The sequence below is a fragment of the Camelina sativa genome, chromosome 4, assembly GCF_000633955.1.
Source record: "Camelina sativa cultivar DH55 chromosome 4, Cs, whole genome shotgun sequence".
NCBI classification, from domain to species: domain Eukaryota; kingdom Viridiplantae; phylum Streptophyta; class Magnoliopsida; order Brassicales; family Brassicaceae; genus Camelina; species Camelina sativa.
In genome coordinates, this window is record NC_025688.1 from 11,315,639 (window position 1) to 11,338,096 (window position 22,458).

Consider the following 22,458-nt stretch of genomic DNA (forward strand, 5'->3'; position numbering starts at 1 on the left):
TCCGATCTCATTTGCTGTAAATTCTTTTGGGCAATCAAATAAATTGAAATCCTAGTGGAAGAATTCAATTTTTGATCCGGTAAATCTTTTTTTTGTTTTGTTAAAGGGTTTATCCAAAAAATCTTACTCTTAGAATCAATATTTAACCATTTAACACCATATATAAATTGGTTTAAAGAAATTTATTGTCAATATGTAGGTAGTTAACCTAGTTAGAACCCAGGTACAAACTAAATTGACGTTTAAAGATCACCAAATAATTAGATTTACATTTAGTTTATTTTTCTCGTCTCACCCACGACATTATCTCTTTACGAAGTCTTCTTCATATTCCTCATAAAGGTAATGAAGTTATAGTCAAGCTAACACTTAATTTGACACTACCAAAGTTTTAATGACTGGTAAATTTGAAAGTTACGTTGCAAATTCTTTACTAAAGTTCTTTAAAATAAAACTAAAAAAATCTCTTACTAATGTTGATGCGTTGCTGATTGGGTTATTTCTGGACTCTGTTTAGTTTTTTTTTTTCAGCGATAGTAGTTTAGCTTTGTTAATGGACATATCGCAATTTGTACGATATTAGAATTTTCATTTCAATATGTTTTGGTGTTTTTGAGACTTTATTTTTTACTATGTAAGAAAAAGAATTGTATTTTGGTTCACTGGCAAAATATATACACATTTATATATACAAATGTGACAATGTCGTAACGACGCTGCGGAAAGAAGATTCTGCACCCACCTCCAACGTGCTTTACAGTGGTTGTCTCTGGTTGAAGCTTTTTTTTTAACTACAAATTATATCTGTTATAAAATTCTTAGAAAGTTTTTTTTTTAACATTGCAAAATTTTATAGGAATAAAAACATGTTCCTTAATTTTGCATTAAAGGTAAAGCTAAAAAGCCAACAAACTAAAGTACAAGGATATTGGTTTTCATGAAATAATAATATGATCGTTGACAAAAAAGAAAAAAAAAAAAACATTACGCTTTCTTATTTGCAAGAAGAATTGTTTTTTTTTCTTTCTTGATTTAATAATATACATAATTTATCATATCGCATAAAGGCTCTATATATGTATCATCACCATTCAACTCCATAGTAACTCTCTCTGCCTCTCAACGCAACGCACTAATCCCTCGTCACAGCTAAACGCTAAACGCAACCGCCAAGATGACGGAGAAGGAATGTGAGCATCACCATGATGAAGATGAGAAGATGCGGAAACGCATAGGAGCGGTGGTGCTTGGCTTTCTCGCAGCTGTTCTTTTTGTTGTTTTCTTGGTGTGGGCGATACTTCACCCGCACGGGCCGCGATTTGTTCTTCAAGACGCAACAATCTACGCGTTCAACAATTCTCAGCCAAACTATCTCACTTCCAACATTCAGGTCACTCTCTCTTCTCGAAATCCAAATGACAAGATCGGAATCTTCTATGACCGCCTTGACATTTACGCTTCTTACCGCAACCAGCAGGTATTCTAGATTTTATTAGCGATTTGAATTAGCGTTTCGCGATTCAGCACTTACTAGAAAGTGTTATAAAGAATGTACAGAAGAATAATTTAGTTTTTATGTTATACAAAGTATATATAATACCAAATACAAATGGACTGACGAAATCTTGGTAGTAGTCTATTAGACCAATCTCAACATTTGTATTAAACGATATGAGAATTGTCTAGATTTTGCATGTGAGGTTTTTTGAATTAGTTTATTTTTTTTTTTCCTTTTTAACAATTTTTTTTTTCTTGTTATAAGGTGACGTTGGCGACTTTATTACCGGCGACTTATCAAGGCCATCTTGATGTGACGGTATGGTCGCCATTTCTATACGGAACAACCGTGCCGGTAGCACCATACCTTTCGCCAGCGTTAAGCCAAGATCTAACGGCGGGGATGGTGCTTTTGAATATCAAGATCGACGGTTGGGTTAGATGGAAAGTGGGAACGTGGATCTCCGGTAGGTACCGCCTCCACGTCAATTGTCCGGCTTACATTACAGTCGCGGGACAGTTTTCCGGTGAGGGTCCGGGCGTAAAGTATCAGCTTGTCCAGCGATGTGCTGTTGACGTTTAAGCAAAGGGATCATCATTATTCTTTAGAGAGACTACTTTTGTTGTGCTTTTAGTGTTTAGTTTAATTAAATTCATCGAAATGTTATTACTCATTAAAAAAATATTGTTTTGTGATATTTAAGTTTTAACAAAATAATTACTAGGTCCACAAAAGTTTTCCCTTTTTTTCTTTCTTTGATTTAAAGTTCAAAGACTTATAGAGATACGTAATCATACGAAAACTTAAATGCTAAATCCAATATTAGCATAACCTAAGATGTATGTATACGTAAAATCATTTAGTTCAACTGGAATTATTCGAAAGCTTTAACTAATACAAAAACATGAACTTATAACGTAAACAGTATTGTATTGTCATAATAAGATATTTTCTAAAAGCATTTGTAAACTTCAAAATATCCGTACTGTAAAAAGTAAAAACACAGTCTTTTACTCTTTACGATTTTCCATTGTGCATTGTTTGCAAATTTCCCTACAATTACGCTATCCCAGAAAATAATCTCTTTTTATAGTTGGAGTTGACAAATTAACAAATTCGATGGTAGGACATAAGCAAGATTGCAAAAAGATATATTAAACTTCAATTTAATCAACATTTCTTGTGCAAGTATTAAGTAAACAATTGGATCTTTTAAAAAAAAAAAAATCTCCATTGTCTAATCATCAAAATCAACAATAAATTGATTAACATTTCTAGCATTGTTTGTGAATATTTCTTGAAGAGGTGACTTTTGCATAATTTTTGGATCATGTTTCTTGGGGACATGACAAGATCATATATATTCACTTGGTACTAAGTACGTAAGCAGCTTTGGGTCAACTAAATTTCTAACCTAAAGACTTTTGTCTTCTCTTTTTCAGTTGCGTGTGAACTTCCCAAGTAAATCTACTTCAAAAATCTCTGTTCTGAAATTGATTAAATCTTGGATTATTTTTAATCGATCACCGGTCTTTATGAACTTGTGCTTGATTATTGAACAAACAAACGAGAGAAGAGAGACTTGTACAAGTATATATTACTGTTTTGAAACTTGTAATTCGTGGAACATCTCTTTTTATCATCACTTTGGTACATTAGTTAGGTTTTATGGTTTATAATAAAAGTATGTAAATCAATTCAAGAGCTTTATGCACATATTGATGACTTAATACACGTGAGTGGTGAAAAAATCGTGGTCATGTGACATTTGCACACCTTCAAGTGCAATACGCATGGCATTTTTTTACTTTCGTTTTTTTTTTTTTTTTTTTTTTAAANTAAATTTCATTTAAATAAGGGAAAAATTACATTGGCAAAAGCTAAGTTCATTCTGGAACGGATAAGAAAAAGTGCTTTTATTTTTTCTTTCGTTCGAAAAAAACTTTAACAAAGCTTAATTTTGGAGATGCTTAAAGGAAAAAAGAAAATGATTTCAGATTCGCCCCAACTCAACTCATACTACTTGCCACGTTTTGTTGTTACATTAGTGACGTTGCAATTAAGTAATGCACTATTGAAGGCGGATAGGAGTTTTAACACAGCAGTGACCGCACCACAGCCTTTCGTCTACTTCACCGCTCGTTGCATTTGCCATCGTTCGTGGTTCAACACAAAACCACTAATTATGAATGTAACGTTTTTTTTTTTTTTTTGAACAAACAAACCTTACTTTCATTCGACTAAACAAAGTAGCATGGTTATAAAGGGTAAAAGTTTTCAAAGCAAAGCTTGATAGAGAAACATGTGTAACAAAGGTAAAGATATATAAATTGACAAACATATCCAAGAGCAAAGGAGCATCAAACCGCAAGCTATTCCAGGGTAGTCGACGCCATGTTCGCTGATACAGCAGAAGAGTGGTAAATTGTCCTTATCAAATTGACATTGGAACGTTGAGAGGATTTCTATAGCCGAGAGACTAGATGGTTTGATCTGCTCATTGGCAAGGAGGAGGGTGAATGGAGGGTTAAGGTCGGGCATGGCTTACTTGAAGAGGTTTCGGTAACCATATTCTATGGAGTTACGGTCATAATGCCGATATTCATCAGACTTTGCCAAGGAGAGTCACACTTCCTGACATTGATGAATTGTACTTGGGAATATTCAGGCCGCATGGAAGGTGTGTAGAGAAGATTGGGAAGGTGTCGGTAACCTTCTCTTCTTGAAGAGAAGGTCATAATGCTGATCTTCCTATAGCTCCCGGTTTCAGCACAAATAAAGCAGAGATGCAATTGAAACAGTTCAGGGAACAACTGAAACAAAGGTGTTAGATCCAAGAGGATCCAATAACCATTGCTCGGTTGAGACGAGGTCATAATGTCGGTCCTCATCAATCTTTGGCAGTCAAAGGTACAGATCTAGAGGCAAGGTTCTCAAACAAACTTCGCAACAACAGACCATACATGGGTGATTATGTTCCAATTGAAGTCTTCAGACAATTGATTCCATGAATCGACACAAGGGTATGCTACAGGGAGGCGGCAGAGGATTTGGAACAAACCTGGGTCTATGAGGTACATAGGTTGGGTCACGAGGCCTTGGCAAAATCTTGCACAGCTCCAATGTCAATACAGAGCTCCTGTCCAACTGCAACCAAGCCAAATGATTGGTGAGGGGATCTAGATCCAAGGAGCAGAGAGATGAAAAGGTTAACTTCGACGGAGGCGCATGACAAAGATGAAGCACAAGGTTTCATATGCGTTCTAAAATCTCATATTTGACGATGAAAGGCTGGAACCTCGTGAGAATTATTCCACTGGGAGGAACCATAGAGAGAGATGGAGGGAGGGAGAGGACATGAAACTGAAGCATAGCCGGATTTTCTGAGTGGAAACATGGTGAACCTCCGGCTTGTTCACCGCTGTAACAAAAGGAACTGAGACTTAAGAAGAAGAAAAGAACATGGGGATGAAGAAACAGCTTCCCATCGGAGGTTGTGTCAGAGAGAAGCGGCTAGGGCGAATGTAACGTAAGATGTGTTTTTATTTTCACCGCTGATTCCTTTTAGGTGGAAAGTTGTGTTGGATAAAAAAAGGAAATTTACAGCTATTTAAATTAGGAGATTATGTTATCTTTTTAAAGTAGATTACAAATACTGTATAGTTTTTATGACTAAGAAAGCAAGAAATTTAATTTGTTTATTCGACGGACATGAATTTGATTTTGTGCCATCCTCAACCTCCACAATCGAGCCATCCTCAACCGCCGCAATCGAGCCATCCTCAACCTCCGCAATCGAGCCATCCTCAACCTCCACAATCGAGCCACTCTCAGTGGCACCAATCGAGCCATCACTCGAGCCACCGGTCGGGGGATTCAGCTTTTGACGTCTTCATCAAAGTTGTAGAGAATTGAATAATCTTTCAAATTCCGTTTATTTCAAGTCAATCGGAAGTGTGGTTCAAGAGTTATCATCGTTTTAGTGGATACATATACACCCAGCTTGGGTCGTATCATCTCCACTCGACCCAGCTCGACTCGAACCGTTCCACTCGACCACACCCCAGAGAGAGACAACACGCGACTCGACCGCACATGTTTGGTTTCACATGCTTCAGGAGATTCCCGAACCGACGCTCTATCTTGTCGTTTTAAGTTTTAGGGATTCACACGTTTTTACTATATATACATTTTGTTAAGTCTTGGTTTGGGGACATCTTATCTTTTATTCTCGCTTTGTTCTGAAGGTTCTACCTATCCACCTAAAACGTTTGAGACTTTACATCCATATATCTTTTAATCTGTTTAGTTTTTGCATTTGATTTCTTCTACGAAGTTGTTCATCTCATTCTTGTCTATCTTATTATGCTTTGTTCAATATTTTCTGGATTTATGTCTATGGTGATGATTTCCGGATCTGAGTAGTGCTAGAGTTCTCGGGGATGGGATATATTAGGTGGAGGATCTTAGGATGTAAAGTGTTTAAGCTTGATTTGTATGATTCCCTTCTGGACTAGTGTTAGAATTACTAGTTTCTCTATGATCAATTGGAACTAGGTTCGAGACATTTCCACACCCAAAAGGTGTTTGATGAAATGTCTGACCAACTAGTGCCAGAGACTTACGTTCCTAGCCTAAGAGATTAGTTGTCTAGGATGTTTGTTGACGTGAATGAACTTGTTTTTCATGCCATGCTTGATCATGTTTCTCTAGCGAGAGCTAGGTATGGAAGTGGTTGAGTCTAAGTAGCTTTTGCCAAGAGATTGGATTAGCTAAGTTGTGATGTTCATTGTTTAGGGATAGTTTGCTTGTCGTATGTTAAACACTCTGTAGACTAGGAGACTCCACCGACATCAATTACTCCCATCCTTAGGACTTTTATTTTTTTGATTGATATTACATTCCTGAGACTGTTTCGTTTGTTCATGCTTAGAATCATTTTCGGTTCCACTTATTCTTCTTCGCTTCTTGTCATACATTTTCGTTTCTAGTTCTGTGACTCATTTCCGTTTTGCATTCTGATCACTCTAGGATTGTTAGACATAAAAACACTTTTTTTGAATTGGCTTAACTTGTGATTTCTTGATTGCATCTTCAGTGGTAGCAACATCCCATTTGGATTGACACCTTAAGTACTACAACTGCATAATGTTAATTGAACCTACTAGGAGACACACAAAAATTATATTATCATCATTATTGCCATGTCCAACACCATCTTCTGCAACGCCTTCTTGAAAAACCTTAAACATACCCGGTTCACCATCAGACTTGTTTCCCGTAGATGACCAATCCCAAGTCTTGCTCTCATCAAAAATCACGTCTCTGCTGACAACTACTCTCTCAGCAATCGGGTCGTAGAGTCTATAGGCCTTAAAACCTGGTTTTGTTCCAAGGTTAATTACTTTCCTTGATCTATCATCTAGCTTCTTCAATTGTGGTCCATTGACCTTTGCGTATGCGACACAACCGAACACTCTCAAGTGCTCTACGTTCGGAATCGACATTGCCTTCATCAAAGAGAAGCGGCTAGGGCGAATGTAACGTAAGATGTGTTTTTATTTCCACCGCTGATTCCTTTTAGGTGGAAAGTTGTGTTGGATAAAAAAAAGGAAATTTACAGCTATTTAAATTAGGGCGATTATGTTATCTTTTTAAAGTAGATTACAAATACTGTATAGGTTTTATGACTAAGAAAGCAAGAAATTTAATTTGTTTATTCGACGGACATGAATTTGATTTTGTGCGTGGTCGTATTTTTTATCATGACTATTAAACCTACTTCGATTCAATTAGTCTGGTTATGTAAAGAGAAATTGGTATTATACGTATATGTAATTATCAGGAAAAAAAAATTCAACCAGTCATATAAAGGGGAATAACAAAATCAACAACAATACTGGAAAAAGGAAATTTTCATTTTTTCCAAAAATACTAGAAACTATGAATATTGTTTTTCTCTCATATATTTTAGTTTTTTCTCTAACTCTCCTACTAACAAAATAAAAAAAATAACAATTTACTAATATATATATTGAGAGACCCATGAGGCCATGACTCCATGACACCATTACCCTTTATACTCTATATGAATTCAAACTGGTTACATTTTTTGTATCATTAAAAATTGTAATTAATTATCTCATTGCAAAATATGGATTGAGAGTATTTGATGAATGGTTTGGATACTCACCAGTTTTATTCAGTGTACGAAATATGTTTGGCCTCAGTTCAATTTGGCTACCTTTACCTAAAACAAACCTATCCAAAAATTAAACAAAGAAAAAATGAACTGAATTCAAATTCCAATTGAAAACTATATTATTAAGCAATACGAGAAAATTACAATACTTCTTATTGATGGTCATATCCACAACACACACATTTCATCCAAGTCACTTACATAGAGGTTTCCGAGTTCATCAAATGATGCATATGTTCGTTATTCATCGTGAAGCTTAATTTATATGTTGCATTTTATTGAAACTAATTGAATTTTAAGTAATCTATGCATATTAGTTTTAGATTTTAATTGATATTTTTTTTTTTAAATTACAGATTTAAAAATCACTTGTTTCATCTTGCAATACATTTTAAATTTATATTACATCATAAAAAAATTATATTTTAATTATATATCAATTTCCTAATAGATTAAAGATATAATTTCATATAAAAATAATATTTGAATTTTATCAAAGGCAATTCTCAAAAATAGTACCAATTTAGGTTTATTTTCCAAAACTAGCACCCACTCTAATATATTCCAAATGTAGCACGATTTTAATATAAAAGAGATATAACAATTAATTTGGGAAAATTAGTTAAAATAAGAAAATATCAATAAAATTAACAAAATCAGAAATTGACTCTTTCTGCTCAAAACCTAAAATACACATTTCTCTCTCGCTGCAACGCTTCCTCAATCTCAGATTTTGAAATCAAGCGTCACATCGTGAAGCTTATATTTGTTAGCGATTTCGGATTCTCCGTTTTGGAAATTCAATTTCTCAATTCTGGATTTGGGATACTTGATTCTGGATTTTCGATTTTTGGATGTTCATTCGATTCTTAGGTTTCATTACTTTGTACGATTAAGATATATGCTATGATTAACTTCTCTTTCTCATTTTGAAAAGTTTCAGATTAACTTCTCTTTCTCAGTTTCTCATTTTGTGTTGCATTAACCTTGGCTAGAGTCATAACTGAGAATGTTCTTAGATTGATTCCATGCTAATTTAGAGAAACTTAGGATGAATGGTTGTGTCTTTCTTATTTGACTTAACTGGTGGAGTTACATGCTTGATTTGAAAATTCAGGAAGAACTTCATAAAATTTTGAATTGCCTCCCTAAATTGTCAATTTGTATCCATGATGATTTTGAGAAACTTGAGAATAGATGTAAACTAATAATAATTGTTGAATGACTATAGAAGCCATGTTTGGTTATAGGTGTTCTCTAAAATTTGATGATTTTAAAGGTCGGCTTGATTTTGTATTGCTATTGTTGGTGTATGAAATTTAATACGTTCATTATCCTTCTACTCGTGCTTGTAGAAATTACATGAACATATGTGGTTTGTTTTGAATAATTGTTAGCGATATGAAACTAGGAAGGAGTCTATCTAATTTGTGACAGCCTCCCTGAATCGTTTTTTAACACTTTGTGTCATTCATTATTGTAGGGTAATGGTGTTTTATATCCACAAGGAGCTCATACTTAAGGAGATTAAGATGTTTAGGGGTTGATTCTTTGTTTTCCAATTAGGATTTTAATGTTACATATATATTAGATTCTTTATTTGGAGACATTGTCTGTGAATATCATTAAGTTCTTCCACAACTAGCGACTGTGTCTGTGAATCCACTCTATGTTCTTGAATCATCATAACATAGAAATGCAGGTTTGCATTAAAACTTTGTTTCATACTTGTTGACTTTGTCCTTTTTTTAGATTAGATTTGAATTTGAACCTCCAAGCTTTCAAACATCTCCTCTTCTTCATTGATTTCAGTCTCTCTTCCTGTGGAGTCGTTTTGTCCAACACCTTGTATGCAGAAACTTCTTTAGTGATACCAGCCGAAACTTTGAGACCTCGCAGCATCACCTTGAACCCGAACCCTCTAGATGTTACTCTGAATCGTTTCTGGCTCCAAAGTCTCGTTATAATTTTGATTCTCCAAAGTCTTGTCCCTGAAAATGCTAGTTAGACTCTGAAATTAGAGTGGACTCAAGATGATATCACTGCACAGTCATATATGCATAATCCAGAATCTTGAAGCTAATGGAGTAGAAAACGACCCTGTTTAGATGTGCATGTTGTGTTGTTGCTCTCTGTTCAATACACTATTTGTTGGTCTTTGCTCTGTTTTGATATTTTTGGAATTTGGTATTCAAAGATTTTTCTACAGCTATTCAAGTATTCAACATCTTATTTTTTCTACAACGTGACGAGTCACTACTGCTTTGATGGGTGAGAATTGGTGGATACATCATAAGTTGGAGAGAACGTCCACAATGCTTCTTCCAAGCTTGGGTCGAACTGAAAGTTCACAACAAAATTTGAAGTACCTAAGGGGGTCTCTTGAGTTTATACTATTGTTATTGTCCGAGAGGATTCCCAAATATTTCCCAAGAAGACCTTTTAAGCCTTTTTTATATATTATTTTGTATCCAAGAGGATTTTTTCGTTTATTTAAATTATATTGCCCAAATGGGGCTTTTTATCTAGATTTTATATATACTCCAGTTTCTTTGTCTTGCTGGTATGTTTTTAAACAACTATATTGGGTTTGCAAAGTCCAACTGGTTCAGAACTCCTAGTCGAGTTGTTTTCAATAGAAAATGTGGGCTGATTAGACCCTTTTTATATTTGGTTAAATTTGGTAAATGCGAGGATGAAGCTCAGCTTCCAGGGTACCTTTAGTCTCTATTATTTTGCTACTAGAGGTAGCCGCTTCCTTGGAGGCATTTTCGGGCTCTGAGGCATGGTTCCCCAGATCGTGCGGTGTGGCCTCAGGCTCCTCTGGCGCATATTTGAACTCGGGAACATTTGGTATGGAGTCCCCCCAGCCACCAGAGCTGCTTCTCCTGGACTATTTTGCACCTTGGACATTGGCCTCATTGTTTCAAATTTTAACTCCAGCCTCTATCATCAGCCTAACGTGGTGACCTAGACCACCACTCATTTTGTTGGAGATGCTCTCCATCACCATATCAGAGTTCTTAAGTGGGTAGATTGCTTTGGCGTTTCTTTGACATAGGTTATGTCTTTTTTGGTGTTTGACCATCTTTCATTACAACGTCGAAACTGTTAGATCACCATCATGGCTAGGATGACTTCCGGTACAACACCATGATGTTTTGGCTTGCCTTCGTTATGTTATTTATTTAGAACATCTTTGTTGCTTCATTCGCATCGGCTCGCATAAGCCGAGCCCAAAGACCAAGCAGCAGAGGAAGTGACGAGCTCCAAACAGCTACGAGTTCCATGCTCTTTGCTGATTTGAACACCTCTCCTCGAGCGAGTGAAAAAAATTGATACGAAGTGAAATCTAGTCTTCTGAAGAGCAAACTCAACACTTAGATTCCATCCAAAGTGATCTTATTTCTCCTAGAGTTGGAACTTGGAAAAATCTTGATGGAGCGGAATCTAGTCTTGTGAAGAGCGAGCTCAACACTTAGATTCCACCCAACTAACCTGTCCCACTGGTGTTGGGCAATGGTTATTGTAACCACCTCGCTCTGGTTATTGCAATCACCTTATACTGCACAACTTGGGCCCCTTTTGATGTAGCGTGCATCGTACTCCACTCCGGCCTTGTGACACACTTAAGTTGGTGTTGTATTGCGTGTGCAGCAAAGATCGTTAATGGTTTTTTTGGATTTGTTCTCTCTTTATTTAGGATAAGCTCGAGTCTTTAACTTCTTAGATTTAGGATTAGCACGTATCTTTTAATTTTTGCTTTAAATAGCGTCGCAAATCTTTGTATCAAAATCATTGAGATTTGAAGTGTAATAAAAAACCAAAAACAGAGGCAATCTTAATTGCCCAAAAGAGCTTGTGTAAGCCTTGAGAGGAGGACTCTCTTATCGGTTTCGTCTTGCTCCTTCACCGTCCCCATCTCTTTGTTTACCCCTCTTTCCCTCTTTTACCCTTGCGACTTGCTCTGTTTCGGTAACAACCACAACAGAGTTCTGTTTGATCCCCGTAAAGCTTCAGCCTCTACACCAGTTGGTATCAGATTCGCGTCGTTCCTGGCCGGGTCTCAGTCATGCCTCTGAAACCAGAAGCGGTTTTTTGTAACCCACGGGACAACACCATCGATTGGACGGAGTTCTGTGACACCTTAATCGCTTCTCAAACAGCGATGCAAAATTCCATCACCACTCTCACCGACGCCTTGCTCAAAGTTTGTGGTGTGGTTGACCCTCGCCTTAATCCGGTCGTCGTTGATCCCCAACAAGGTTAACATGACAACCCCGTGGTAGATCGAGCTCATCAACCACGTGATGTGGCTCTGTTTTGTCCTCAAGACCAGCGCTTTGTTGACTCGTTTTGGGTAGCTGGTTTCCGTCTTGATATCCCTGAATTCCATGGCTGGATTAGGGGTGACTCTCTCCTCGATTGGCTGGTGAAATTGGTATTAATCTGTCCACAAGTTTTCGAACCTGCCTTGATTCAATTAATCTGTTTTTGTAAAGAGAAGTTGTATTACAAGTATATGAAAAGTTCATGTAAATATCAGAGAAAAAATATCCAAACTTGAAAAAGGGAAATTTTCTTTTGTTCCAAAATACAAAATAACAATTTCCTATATATATCAAGAGTCTATGATGCCATGACTCCATTACCCTTTATACTCCATATGATCTCTCATTCTAACTAGTTACATTTTTTTTGTGTCATTAAAAATTGCAATTAATTATCTCATTGCAAAATATGGACTGAGCATATTTGATGAATGGTTTGGATACTCACCCGTTTTATTCAGTATACGAAATATGTTTGGTCTCAGTTCAATTTGGCTACTTTTACCTAAAACAAACCTATCCAAAAATTAAACAAAGAAAAAACGAATTTAATTCAAATTCCAACTAAAATCTATATTATTAAGCAATAAGAGAAAATTACAATACTTCTTATTGATGGTCTTATCCACAACACACACATTTCATCCAAATCACTTACATAGAAGTTTCTAAGTTTATCAAATAATGCATATATTCATTCTCCGTCGTGAAGCTTAATTTATATGTTGCATTTTATTGAAACTAATTGAATTTTAAGTAATCTATGCATATTGATTTTAGATTTTATTTGGTATTTTTTAGAAATTGCGGATTTAAATATCACTTATTTCATCTTGCAATACATTCTCAATTTATATTACATCATAAAAAACATATTTTAATTATATATCAATCCTAATAGATAAAAGACATAATTTTCATATAAAAATAATATGTGAATTTTATCAAATATATATCTTATTTATTATTAAATATTTATAAATCATAATTAATCACTAACATACAAATATCAAATATGTTAAAAAAAAAAATTGATTGTAGGATAAATGACAACCTAAATTTTATAGATAAAATAAACATATTTACATAACTAAATTCTACAATACTAAATAGTAATCTGAGTTTGTAGCATAGTTTTTATTATGTTGAGTTTTATGTCTTGTGACACTCAAAGTGATGACATATATATTGAGAAAATGGTTTAATTGACTTTTATATCTTTTAATAACCAAAACAAAAATAAATAAAGATGTCCAAAATTCTATAATGGAAAAGAAATTCTCTAATGAAAAGAAATTATGAATGTAACATAAGATGTGTTTTTATTTTATAGAGGGGACTAATTAATCTAAGCTGATTCCTTTTAGGTTTTGGAAAGTTGTGTTGGATAAAAAAGGAAATTTTACAGCTATTTAAATAGGAGATTTTGTTTTTCTCTCAGATAATAGTATTTTTCTTTGCTCTTACCAAAAAAAAAAAAAGGATGAAAAATTGCCGTGAGATTTGGAGTTGGAACCGTAACGAAGAGATGAGTTCGATCAAAGATTGTCTAAGAAACTATCGTTTTATAGCTTTTGATACAGAGTTTCCAGGTAGTTTAAGGGATACACCGCAACACGCTTCGGATGATCAACGTTACACCGACCTGAGTTACAGCGTAGACAGGACGAAACTGATCCAGTTAGGTCTAACTCTGTTCGACAGCAACGGAAGAGTCGGTGGAACTTGGGAGATCAACTTCTCTGATTTCGGAGATGCTGAAGACGCGAGAAACGACAAGTCCATCGAGTTCCTAAAACGCAACGGTCTAGATCTGAAGAAGATTAGGGCACAAGGAATTGAAATCGAGGGTTTTTTCAATGACCTCTCTTGGATTCTGAAGAGGACGAGGAACATCACTTGGGTGACGTTTCATGGGTTGTATGACATTGGATATTTGTTGAAGTGTTTCACCGGTGGAGAGTCTTTACCCGTGACTGCTGCGATGTTTGCGAAAGCCGTAGCTAGAACCCTCGGCTCTGTTTTTGATCTGAAAGCTATCGCGGGTAGATACGAAGGGCTTGGTTGCCGTTTAGGTTTAGAGAATCTAGCAGATGCGTTGGGACTTGACCGTGTTGGTACTGCTCACCACGCCGGTTCAGATAGCGAATTAACCGCTAGGGTTTTCGTTAAGATGACTAAGATCTTCCACGATGTGCAAGAGGCTGAAGGCTTTGTTTATGGACTCGGCTTTAGAATCATCTCTGATCGTCTAAAGCGCAGACAACAACAACAGATCCACCTTGCCATGATGACCAGATGCTATGGTCCACCTCCACAACCACCACCACCGCCTCCTCCACCACTACCACCGCCGTTTCCGCTACTCAATCCGATGTTTGTTCCTGGGTTTCCTCCTTTTGGTGATTTTGGCTATGGGGCCTAGCTTATGTATGTACTAAATCCTCAAGGAAAACACTGCTTAATTAGTCCTTAATTACCTTTAACTTTGATGTGTTTAATGTTAGTCCACAACACATCTCTTCCTGTTAGTATTGTCTCAATGTATCTGTTTGTATTCGATTTAATTTTGATGAAAAGTTGAGTTTTTTTTTTTATTGTTCCAATGTATACTTTTGTACCAGATTTTGATGAAAAGATGAGTTTTTTTTTTATAATTGTTTAGTTCCACACTTTTGTCTTTCTTTCTTGACAAGTTTCTTAAAACCAGTGTCTGTTTTCCCTAGCAATGAAGTCTCTTTGAGAGCTAAAATTTTTATAATTATCTCAAGACAAGTTTTGTGTAAGAATTAAGATGGTAGTGAAGCATAAAACAAGGCAAAGAAGTTTCTCTGCAACCGGATCACTCACTCAGGGTATATATGGTTTCTTCCAATAATCAAGAATACAAATGTGATATTGAGATTATGTGCTTACTCCACCATTTACATTGAGTATTAGCTGCCCTACTTAGATCAAGATCACCATCCACGTCATTACATCAATTACTTTTGTCTTCTCACCTGAAACCGGATTTGACCAGTTATTTCTCTGCAAAACATGATTCCCTTGCTAGCTTCTAGGATTTATACTCATGTACACTGAGATCACAGTCCTCTAAATCACTTGAATCAAGTATTGCAGAAACTGAATCTTCTTTGCTTCATAACCTGAAACCCTTTTGATTCAACCTCGCAGTCAATCTCATCAGCTCCTCAAGAACCACTTAAACCTTACAACAACCTGTTTCAATAAACCAGAGCCTGAACATAACCTTGTCCGATTTCCTATCATGTCTCATATCAGCAAAACTTTGTGATAACCATGAGAAAAACATGCATAGCTACTTCATGCACTTTTTAGTTGTAACCGCAACCTGCAATGCTGCTCAAGCATGCGAAACTCCACCAGAACTAATTTGTACCATCGTCATTAGAATATCCATCCAGACCCTAACTAGAGCCTTTTATTTTTTTCTTTATGACTCCCTGATACTTGAAACTATCCACTTGACTAACCTGCAAGTGATTTCCTTGAGTAGACACTTATGTGATCTTCTCCTGATGCTGACAACTGATTTCAAGGCCTTAATCATTGTCCCTCAAAATGCACTTGGAACTTCCTGCATTTATCTCTCCTTACTAGGACATTCTTTTTCAGCTTCTTCTTCTAACACCAACTTTGAGATGTTGTGTATCAAGAAGCTAGATACACACAAAAAAATTTCTTTCCTTTCTTGAAGTGACTCGTCTTGAAACAGTCCCAGCGTCAATTTGCATTTGTCTCCTCCAGTTTATTCCTTACAGAAACTCACTGTAACACTTCAACCCCTTAGTGTATTCTCTAAATGTCCTCCCCAATCAACCAGTTTCAATATCTTCAGTTAAGTTCCTCCCCAAGGTATAATAATCGTGTTCTAAAAGGCATTTGTACTCACAGACATGACTCCTTTTGAGATGGTCATAAAGTGACTTTTGTGTATTTATTGATCATATCCAACATGATACTGACGATATCCGAGTAATCTTGAGCTTTTCCAGACGTCAAGTGATCATCGGTCACATGTTGAAAAAAATTGGCGAGTTTGAAAACGGCTTTGTTCACCCTCGAATGATGACCAGAGATCCGGTCTACGAGCCAACCTCCAGGGAAGCAGTCGGTTAACGCCAAGGTGCCAAGGTTGGTCTCTGACTCAAGAACCAATTCTTCCACTCTCTCGATATCTCCACAAAATCGCACTGGTGGAAGTTCTTTGGAGGAGACAACGATCACAGGAACTACCCCTAAATGGAGAAACCACCAACGGTCCATATATATTCTTGAGAGATTTTGTGAAAATATTTGTGAAGAACCTTTCCAAGCTGGTGTAAGTTTCCGATGATTGGAAGACCCAAAGGTCCTGGAGGCAGCTTCCCTTTCGACGGTAAAAACTTCTTAAAGAAGAGTACAACGAGAGGAAAGGAAACAAAGAGAGATAGACATTTTCATGTTCTTCTCTTTGGCTAACTTTCTTCTGCCATTTATTGAAGTGAAGAGGAATTAATGTGTTCACATAGACGCAAGCAATATACAGATCAATATAGACAAATGCATGTCAATTAGTCTTTTGAGTTTTGACAAAATAAAAAGTTTCTACTTATTTTACTATTCTTTTTTCTTTTCACCAACAAAGTTTCACTCTGTTAATGTTGCTAGCTCTGTTTCAAAGTAACTTATTATTATCCACATGAATTTATATAATTTAAAACTATATTTTTCAAATCGACATGGATCTATTTATATGAGGAGTTTTTGCATTATTATTTTTTTATATATATTTCCTCTTAACAAAAGAACATTAGCTACAAGATTACAACTTGAGTTAACCAATTGAATATTTAAAATAAAAAATAAAAAAATCAGTACACCCCTTAAAAGACCTCAAGCCCATACAAAACCCCAGCATGCTTCTCCGGCCCATCTTGAGAAAAATACAAATCTCTCATCCTCTGAAACGCGTGCCACGTAAGCAGACTATCGGAACCGGCTTGATGACATTTCCCAACCTCCCGGTTAACTTCAAGCGTCCTCGCAACCCGGTCTAAACCGCCATACAATCTCCTCTCACAAAACTTCATCATATGCTTCACATCGTACACGCGCTCACCAAACAAAACTCTCATCACGCGCTTAAACTCCCCTAACGCGCCGGGCAGCTCACGGCGCGTGAGGATCTTCATCAGGTAACCGAAATCGTACGCGCTATGAAACGTCACCCAGCTCACGTCCTCGTTACAAACAAGCCCCGACGACATCATCAGCTCCGCGAACCTCTCCGAACAAACCCCCTCGCGGCGGTTCCGCTCGAAATCGATACCTTGCCGACGAAGCAACTCGATGGAATCAGGAGCGTGTGGGTCACGCGCCACGTCGAAGTCTCGGAAATTAAACTCCCAGATGAACCGCCGTCCGTCACCAAATAGATCTGGGAGGTTACCGTCGGCGTCGGAGAGAGTGAGACCGACTTGGATTAAGCTGAGCGCGTCGACGTTGGCTTTAAGTAGACTGTAGAGATCGCCGGGGTTTGTAAATCGGAGATCGGATTTGAAAATCACGCCGGGGAACTCAGTGTCCATGGAGATGAATGGGTAATCGTCGATGGTTTCGCCGATTAGTTCAAATTCAGATTCGAGATTCTCCGCCCAGACTTCGCGAGTCACGACGGTGGTGACGACGCCGCCACCACCGCATGGTTTGTGATCTTTGTTCGATTTGATGATAGCCATTGAAGAAATGAATTTACAAAAGGTTTGAGTTTATGATTTGGGGATAAGAGTCAGTGTGTGTGTGTGTGTTGTGAATATATATGAAAAATGAGAAACAGAGTGAGGAGTTGCGAGGAAGAAGAAGACGTGGGACGAGAGAAACGCGTCAAGTTGTGTTGTGGAGGTTGACTCTCTCTGCTAAGTGCTAACGTAACTTGACTCCTCGTCGGTCCAACTTGGCCACTCTCTCTACTGGGTTTAATAACTAATTATTATTTATTAGTATACATTTTTCTAACGATGCTATACACTGAATATTATGTTGTAGTAGCAAACATAAAATTTAGGAGTTTTTTTTTTGTTTGTTTTGCAAGTTTTTATTTAGAAAATTAATTGTATTTAGTATTTTATTATTAGTACTATTTTGTATGATTGGTTCAAATGTTATAAATTATAAAAATTAAATGATATTTCTGAAAAGAAATTTCTTCTATTTAATATGTAAGCTTGCTTTTTACACAAAGGGAAACCTATCTTGGATTCAGTGAATTTCCATTTTTTTTGGGGGAAGATTATAATTCATATCCAAAAGACCAAAACCAATGTATTTTTCTTTATAGAGATGAATATATAACTGAATAACTAAATATATTTAATTAAGCTATTTGGGTTGACCTGTGTGGTTCAAAAATACAAACCAAACAAAAAACATATCTACAAATTGTAAACCATGCAAGTCATTTTGGTAGTACTAATTTGATAAACAAGTACAGGTAGTGTGCCTTTATAAAAATACGTTTTTAAGAGTCGCAAACCTTTTTTTGTTTTCTCTGTTTGTATATTAAATAAACAGAAAATAGTTAGATAAAAACAAATATTCATCCAATTACACAAGTGGCCGATATATTACAACGAATATCATAATCCAACAATAATATTTAAGTCAATTGGGAGTATTGGTCGGACTACAAAAGGAAGGGGGNNGGGGGGGGCGGGGGGGAGTCTCAAGTTGATGGATAACAAGAGTCCAAATTTTATAAGTGGGTTGCGTATGTAAATCGTGTCGTAAATCTCAAATTCTTTGAATATTTCTTTGATGGGAAAAGGTAACTATCACTATCTTAAATAATTTATTAGTTAAAAGTTTGCGCTTGGATCGATCATCAAAACAAATGTGGCTATACAACACAAGTGTTGAGTGTCCTCCTAGGCAATACATTCCAAATTTGAGCATGATCTTTTTGAGTGTGGAAGTGAATGTGGCATATAGAGATGTTGAGCTGGCAAGAGAGGAGAGGCTGTGATCGAGTGAAGACGTTTCAAGTATAAAAGGAGAGACTGGGTTTGTGAGAGAGGGTTATCCAAATTGAATTGGTGTTATGTGTTTGCTTCCCGCGTGAGCTGGGTTATCATTACATTACAGAGCCTGAAACTCTGATTCTTAGCTTGTAAACAAACCATTCGATAAGATTCAACAAAGATCTCTTGTTGGTTCTTAACACTGATACGGGTCAGATACACTACCATACAACATGTCAACACAAAATTAAAGAGTGGCTTCTTTCACAACTTCTACATACCGATTCAGTTATTTAGAAATGTTTTACGTAGCTGAGTTTAGCCTTCCAGGATTTGTTTCCTTTCGACCTCGATGAATTTTGTGTTTACATGATAGCTTTTGGTGGCATTTTGGGTCTCATTCTCTCCCTTGCACCGCAGCAGCTGCAACTGAAGACTCCTCACAAGCTCATTTAGCCTCTGGATATGTCTCTCTTGTGATATGATGATCTGTAAAAAACGGTGAACTTTGCGGTTAGATTTGACGTTCCCCCTGAGAACAACAGATTAATAATATCCAAGCCTGATACAGAAACACACTAAAGTAAGAGCAGCCTTTTAGATCCTTTAGAATATCATCTTTTTGAAGATGGTGACTAAAAAGTACCTAAATGAGAAACATCCTACGAGCATAAAGATGAAAAACGCACAAGCTCGGAACTCATATCATGTTGAGCCCCGAAAGCTACAAGCTACCTAATCGTTCTACCTGACTTCATTTAAACTCTCGGATTTGCAGCTATTATAAGTTTCATTGTAGTAGTCTATATTGTACCTGATCGTAGCATTGTTATAAGTTTCATTTAAAAAGTACCTGATCGTAGCATTGTTACTCATTCCTGATCCACAGAAATAAAAGATTGCCTCAAAATAGATTAGTAAGGGAAGGTGTAGATTACAATATACATTGAGGTCAGGACTAAGCGGAAACCTGAGGTTTACTCAATGACTATCGATCCAACTGGATCCTTCTGGTACAGTAATCCAATGTAAGATCAATCACAGACATAAAGCAAGTCTTATAAGTATTCCACTTCTATCAATTATCTTATGCCATTAGAGAGAAACCCCATTTAGCAATCCAAGCAAACAGTTCAACACACTTTTAAAAATTCTTATTGGAGTTTTCCAGACATCCCGACACAGAATCCAATCCAAGAAGACATTTAGAATTGCAGAAAGTCTCATTTATAGTAATCAATGCAAAGAATAAAGACAATTCAAAAACAACAGATCCCATGGTAATGAAGACATTTTCTAAGCCAACAAACCAAAGCTTAAAAAATGATTTACCAAATGCAAGAATAAGAATCTTAAGTATCACACCAAGCAAAGCACAGAAGAAAGTGAAGCTTAATTATCAGAACACTAAGGACTGAGGTAGCCACTACACACACACACACACCTCTTCTGATGTTTACAAACATCTAGGCTATTACAGGTCTCCTACAAAAACTAGAAATACTCTGTCTTCTAAAGGGAAACACATGAAAGAGTTAGAAAAAAACCAGTACCTTCTCTTTAACAGCTTCTTCCCTATCTGAAATTTGCTGCTGTTTCTGAGACAAGCTGGTGGCTGTATCTAACTCAACAAGTGGTTGTCTCCATTCAAACTGAGAGGTGACTATAAGTATAACTAGCAGAAACACAAGCAAGATTGGCTTCGACATTGCTATATCAGTTGCTTTAAAACACCTGTCCCCCAAGAAATTAGCCAAATTCATAATCAATCCTTTTACACTATTTTACAAGCCTACCAACTCAAAACACACACATCAAATTCAATCTGAACTTTACTAATCAAATCATCATCTCCACCTATATTACTAAAGTCAAGCAATAACGCATCATCAACCTCTAATATCTAAAAAGATTCAATTTCTAATCTACCCATTTCCTCAACAACCACAAAAAAAACGAAGACCCAATGAAGCGATTAAGATGATCTTTGGAACTTACAAATCGAATTTGACCAGAGGAATAACCAAACTTCATGATCGATCGACCTGACCACCTCCTCCGTTAGGGTCGCGAATGTTAGATACGAGATCTTCCAAAATCGAATTTGTAATCAGAAAACACCAAATAAGTTTTGTGTTAGTAGAGAAATGTAAAAGGAGCTGAGGTTCCCTGAATTGCGCAAAGAAGAGGACTAAATGTTTCAGGTGACTCCTACAATTTCTTTTTTTTTTTTTGCCAAAATTGATCCTATGTCTTTTATCTTATTAGTAATTTAGCTATAGTTTGAGAGTTGTAACGTAACACCCCGATGCTCTATATCTATATTAACATTTTTTTAGGTACATTTTGTGTTATACTTTTAAATTTTGCTTATTAATTTTTTTTTTATAACATTAACTTCTAAAAAATTCTAAAAATAACATTGTACAGAAACTCAATTACTAAAACTTCTTAAATCAACCAAAATTTGTTATGTTTATTGCCGTAAAATCTAGACAACATATATACATTTCGATTTCTCCAAAAAATACTCTATCCATTAAAATTTTATTCCTATAAAATATCCAAAACTATCTTTAGAGATGGTGTAATCTCTCAAATTTAAATGATACAACCGATAATCTATAACAAAAACTTACAATCCCCCAAAAACAAGAACTCAAATTTCAAATGATTAGAAAACCAATATTCCCAAATATTTAACTTTAGCAAGAAAAAATACATTTAATTTAGTATATATCTTCTTCAGAAACTGAATATTATTCCGCAATAATATAAACAACTAAAATAGAAAAACACTTAAATTTCTCTTTTATTGCTCTAGATCTTAAGCTTGCTCACCAATTTTTACAAGATTTGCTATCAAACCTAATTCTAGCCTTAATAAGTTACTCTATAAATAACCTTAAGACGAGAAATGCACCAACTCATAAGAAACTTTACCTTTCAAACAAATCTTATATACCTTCAATAGACAAATCTTTTTACTCTATATTATTTTGTTTATGCAATTTAGATCATTGCTGCTTTTTAGACTCAACTCAATAATAACACTTTTTTTTTTCCTATTTTACAACAGCTGAAGAAAGGTATGTGAGACGAAAGTTAATATCAAACAAACAATTTTTTTAAGGTATGTTGACTTTTGATTTTGGGGAACTAAAATTATTTGAACACATATGTTTCTTTTATGGTATGATCACTTTTTATTTTTTTACCAACACAAGTGCCTTGCATGATTGTACTCTAAATTGGTTCCTGTTTTTTTTGTAGGTAAGTGAAGAAAACGGAAAAGAGACAAAGGAATAGATTAAATTAAACATTGAATCGATTTTTTCTTTTTCAATAATCTTATATTCTGTACTTTTGTCTAGTTAACTAACAATTTGGTTTCTTTATTATAAA

General features: G+C 35.9%; 4 protein-coding genes across 4 annotated transcripts; 2 read left to right on the forward strand and 2 right to left on the reverse strand.

Annotated features, from left to right (window-relative positions):
* LOC104780274 (NDR1/HIN1-like protein 12) lies at window positions 1,014-2,207 on the forward strand. Its single transcript, XM_010504776.2, has 2 exons — window positions 1,014-1,477; window positions 1,763-2,207. The coding sequence occupies exons 1-2, from the start codon at window positions 1,175-1,177 to the stop codon at window positions 2,078-2,080; spliced, it is 621 nt and encodes a 206-aa protein (XP_010503078.1). The 5' UTR covers window positions 1,014-1,174; the 3' UTR covers window positions 2,081-2,207.
* On the forward strand, window positions 13,560-14,456 carry LOC104783747 (putative CCR4-associated factor 1 homolog 8). Its single transcript, XM_010508864.1, has one exon. The coding sequence runs from the start codon at window positions 13,560-13,562 to the stop codon at window positions 14,454-14,456; it is 897 nt and encodes a 298-aa protein (XP_010507166.1).
* LOC104780275 (probable CCR4-associated factor 1 homolog 9) lies at window positions 16,786-17,933 on the reverse strand. The gene has a single exon (XM_010504777.2). The coding sequence runs from the start codon at window positions 17,773-17,775 to the stop codon at window positions 16,921-16,923; it is 855 nt and encodes a 284-aa protein (XP_010503079.1). The 5' UTR covers window positions 17,776-17,933; the 3' UTR covers window positions 16,786-16,920.
* Window positions 19,161-21,284, reverse strand: LOC104780276. The gene is made up of 3 exons (XM_010504778.2): window positions 21,052-21,284; window positions 20,607-20,787; window positions 19,161-19,542 (listed from the first exon to the last, which is right to left on the reverse strand). Exons 2-3 carry the CDS (start codon window positions 20,760-20,762, stop codon window positions 19,372-19,374), a joined length of 327 nt encoding a protein of 108 aa, XP_010503080.1. The 5' UTR covers window positions 20,763-20,787; window positions 21,052-21,284; the 3' UTR covers window positions 19,161-19,371.

Excerpts from the sequence above, each read along its gene's own strand:
- LOC104780274 (XM_010504776.2), top strand. The coding sequence starts at position 1,175 with ATGACGGAGAAGGAATGTGAGCATCACCATGATGAAGATGAGAAGATG. Across the intron at positions 1,478-1,762 it reads CTTCTTACCGCAACCAGCAG|GTGACGTTGGCGACTTTATT; the intron begins GTATTCTAGATT and ends TCTTGTTATAAG.
- LOC104783747 (XM_010508864.1), top strand. The coding sequence starts at position 13,560 with ATGAGTTCGATCAAAGATTGTCTAAGAAACTATCGTTTTATAGCTTTT.
- LOC104780275 (XM_010504777.2), bottom strand. The coding sequence starts at position 17,775 with ATGGCTATCATCAAATCGAACAAAGATCACAAACCATGCGGTGGTGGC.
- LOC104780276 (XM_010504778.2), bottom strand. The coding sequence starts at position 20,762 with ATGTCGAAGCCAATCTTGCTTGTGTTTCTGCTAGTTATACTTATAGTC. Across the intron at positions 19,543-20,606 it reads AAGAAGCTGTTAAAGAGAAG|ATCATCATATCACAAGAGAG; the intron begins GTACTGGTTTTT and ends CGTTTTTTACAG.